Source organism: Vitis riparia, chromosome 16 (assembly GCF_004353265.1).
Source record: "Vitis riparia cultivar Riparia Gloire de Montpellier isolate 1030 chromosome 16, EGFV_Vit.rip_1.0, whole genome shotgun sequence".
NCBI classification, from domain to species: Eukaryota; Viridiplantae; Streptophyta; class Magnoliopsida; order Vitales; family Vitaceae; genus Vitis; species Vitis riparia.
In genome coordinates this window covers 9923932-9928243 of record NC_048446.1, presented here as the reverse complement: position 1 = coordinate 9928243, position 4312 = coordinate 9923932, and the positions used below count along the sequence as shown (strand labels likewise).

At 34.8% G+C, this 4312-nt stretch overlaps 1 protein-coding gene across 1 annotated transcript; it reads right to left on the bottom strand.

Moving 5' to 3' along the window:
• Positions 1-687: 687 nt before the first annotated feature.
• Positions 688-3933, bottom strand: LOC117933018 (pentatricopeptide repeat-containing protein At4g30825, chloroplastic). Its single transcript, XM_034854363.1, has one exon. The coding sequence runs from the start codon at positions 3802-3804 to the stop codon at positions 1102-1104; it is 2703 nt and encodes a 900-aa protein (XP_034710254.1). The 5' UTR covers positions 3805-3933; the 3' UTR covers positions 688-1101.
• Between the last annotated feature and the right edge of the window lie 379 nt (positions 3934-4312).

Here is a 4312-nt window from a genome sequence, read left to right as displayed (position 1 = left end):
GGTTTTTGGTTTTTTGTTTAGTTGTCTATACCAAACTCAGTGACAGAATTTTTTCTTTTTAAGTTATTTATTTATTTGTGATTCGTAATTTTTTTGTCTTTAACTGGCTTTAATCCTCTAATTTATTGGAATCTTTTTATTGATTATTTTTTATATCTATTTTTTGTTTCAGTTTTATTTGTTTTTACTCATTTTATATCTATTTTATTTTCATTTATACTAACAAAATTCAAGAAGAGAAAATTTTATAATAATTTTATTTTTTATTTTTTTTAAAAAGGTGATTATATATTATACAATTTTAAATTCTATTATTTGCTGAAGACACAGCTCTGCCCATTTGCTATAGCCTTATTCATGACAGTAAAATTTGAGCTTAAAGTTTTCTTTTTTAATGGTATGTCATTATTAAGATGGGAAACTCTGGTATTTTTCAATTTTCAACACATTGATCATCATTTCTATCCTCTTTGTTTTACAGATTCTTCCGGTTTCTGATTTTCAACATCTATTTTTTCCTTTGTGTGTGCAGAAAATCAGTGGCCATGCTATTGTTTGTTTCATTTACTATAGCTTTATCAACATTGTTCTACCTAGAAAGCAATTAACATGAAATAGCTTACAAGTCCTTTACCTGCAAAACAAGGAAAACAAAAGGATGAACAAGAAATAGGTGATACAACATAGAACTTTATAGCTTACATGGCTAAGAATACAAAACCCAGTCTCATATGAACTCAAAAGAGGCTCTCTTCTTTTTACAAATATTTTTGGCCAGGATTGAGGAATTCAAGCTATGAGTTCCAAGTTGTAGAATTACACATCTAAAATAGTATTTATGATGCATTTAAGAACAGAAGGTCTATAAACAAAAGTTAGAAGAATATTATGGTATTACTATCAACCTTTATCATGATACAAGTTACCAATAGACATATAAACATTCAACAAAAAAAAAAAAGGGGATAGAGAAAGGGAAAAAATCAGCTTCTCTAGATACATACAGAAAATACAATACCTTGAGTAGCAAAATTTCCAGGGATGTTTGAGTAGGAAATGTTCAATCTGCTTTTCGATATGGAGGCAAATTCGCTGAAGATATCACAATCCCATCTGCTTCATCCATAAGGACCACTTAACAGCCTCTAAAAACTCATCGTTTTTGCGCAGTGCATTGATGAGATTAATGTAGGTTATTCTGTCAGGTTGGATCCCATTTTCTCTCATTTCCTTAACCAAAACCACAGCATCTTCAACCATTCCTGCAATTCCGTATGCCTTTATCAATGTGTTATAGCTGCACAAATCAGGTCCCAGCCCAGATTCTTTCAACTCTGTCAGAACATTAGCAACTTCTTCAATCCATCCTTGCTCTCCATAAATATTGATCATAATGTTGTAAGTATAGTGGTCGGATGCACAACTTGATTCCTTCATTCTCCTCAAGACACTTCTGAAACTCTCTATTTGGCCTTCTTTCCCGTAGGAATCCAACATGCAATTATAGACTTCAAGGGAAACTGAAAAGCCATTAAATTGCATTTGTCGAACAGTTGATAACATTTTCTTTAAGTCTTTGCTTTGCCCATAGGCAGCTATAATGGTATTGTAAGAAATAACATCAACCAAGCCTCGTTTTCTGGCCAGCCAAAGCACCTTCCTAGCCTTTTTGAAAAGCCTGGATTTTCCATAAACATCAAGCATAACATTTAAGGTAATGGTATTGGGAGCAAACCCATGTAAAAGCATCTCATCAAAAAGCCTGGAAAGTTCATCAACTGGCAAAGCACGTGCACAGCAGTTTATGACACAGTTGTACATTTCAGAATCCCAAGTGACTCCCGTCTTCAAGATTCTATAGTACAGATCTTGTAATTTATCCAACATGCCACATTGTTGATAAATTCGAAGCATATCACAAAACAGGTAGATGTCTGGAACAATGTTCTTTTGTTCATCCATTGTTTCTAGAACAGAGCAAGCATCTTTCAAAGACCCAGATTTTACATACATCCTTACAACAATGCTAAAGGCAATCATGTCCAAGGAAATTTCTGAAGATTTCAACTTCAGATAGAGGTTCTCTGCATCAGAGAATCGACCCAGGGTGCTGTAAATGTCAATCATCGTGCACATGATGTGCAAGTTTGGCTTCTTGTTGGGCATTTGACTGTATATCTTAACAGCATTTTCAAGACGACCCAATTCCTTACAGGAGCAAATTACCAAATGGTACAAGTTATCCTCAAAGATGGTATCCTTCCACTGTTTTTCCTGTAGGACTTTTATAGCATCATCCACCAAACAGTGTTTCACATATGCCATGACAAGAATTGAGCACGATGTTTGATTAACAAGAACATACTCATAGAAGGAACCTTTCAAAATTAGAGGCACTCTGTCAATCCTTCCAGCTCTCTCATATGCTTGTAAAAGGGTACCGAGGACAGAAGAATACTGGCAACCTATCCTCTTCATATCATCAAGAGTTCTGGCAGCATCCTCTCCATCTGCATACTTGGCTTGCAAGTTTATCATTGTATACAAGTTTGATGAGTTAGGTTTGAATCCCAACCGCTTGAGTTCATTGTAATACCATTCTGCCTCCTTATAATTTTCAGCACGACCCCAACCTTCAATCATGGACCTATAAGTACTTTCATCAGGCTCTAGTCCAACATTTTTGAGGTTCCTGAATATATGTTGAGCAGCATCCATATTGGATGCTTTCCCATACCCAGTAATCAACATGTTGTATGCAACTATATTTGGTGAAAACCCAGCATTCTGCATTGAGAACAGTACCCTTTCAGCCTCCTGTAGCTTCCCTTGTTGACTATAAGCATTAAGCAAAACCAACCAATTCTCCAAATTCAAAATCACCTTATCTTCTTGTATGAAGTCAATAACCTCTTCTGCTTTATCATACAAACTCATTCGGGTGTAAATTGTTATCATTGCTGAGTATGCAGACTGACATGTAATTCCAAAGCTCCTCATTTGAGAAAAAGCGTACTCTGAATCCGCAACATTCCAACCCTTCTGGTACAAACTCATGACCATACCAAAGGTTGCAACATTAGGCCGAACCCCATTCTCCAACATCAATCTGAACCACTTGGTACCCAACTCCACATGCCCCTGTTTATAACAAGCATAAATAAGTGTGTTGTAAACTTGAAAATTGACTTGACAATCTGAATCACCATTCATTTCCCAAATCATCGTCTCTGCTGCATCCCAATCTCCTCTCCTACCCAACACCCGGAGCGCCAAATTATAAGCACTCACATTCCCTTCCAATTTTCCATTTTCCCTCATCCACTCAAAAAACTTCATGGTCTTGCTATCACTACACCTCTCTAGCCCTTTCAAGATGGCATTACAACGCTCAACGCTCAACTCCGGCCCAATACCATATTCATTCACATCTATTTCATCATCAAAATGATTCACAGATTTTTGCTCTTCATGTCCATTATCATTCCTTATAGACCTAAATTTTGAATTTGGGTCTCTTCTCCTTACTCTCTTCACACCCTGAAACCGCCTCCAGATGTCATTTCGAAAATTTGAGCTTTCCAGAATCAAATTCTCACTACCTGAATCCTTATTCCAAGTTTTTATATTATCAACAACGGAGTTAGAATCCGAAGTGTCCCAAGACTCGGCCTCTAACCGAGAAAGATTGATGGGTTTAACCCTAGCGAAAGAATTGATAATGGGCAGAGATGGGTTTACAGAGAAATGAAACTTGTTGGAATCATAGGTATCAACAGAAACGGAAAACTTCAGGGAGGCCATAAATTTGGGTAATTCAAAGGAAATGAGAAGGAAATTCAGAAATTTAAATGCAATGATTTACATACCTAGGGTTCCTAGGTTCAGAAGATAACGGAGGTGTGAAGCAGTGGAGGAAAATTCTCAGCTTTGTCCCACTGTCTGTCTTCCTAATTTAGATATTTAATGGTCCATTCCGGACTTTCGTAGATAATGTAATGTTTGTGTTAAATTATTTACACTATTCTTATATTTGATTTCTTTTAACATTTAAAAAAAAAAATTGAATTATACATAGATATTGAATAATAAGCTTATGCTTCTCATCAATTTTCGAACAATTTTTTATTTTAAAAAACAAAAGAGAAAAACATGTTTAATAATAAAAAAAACTGTTTTCTATTTTTTATTTCCTATTTTTAAAAGCATTTTCATATAATATTTTTTATTGTTTTTAATTTTCAAGAACTATTTTAAAAAATAATTATATAAACATATAAAATGATTAAAAATAAAACGTTAGATGTAAAAA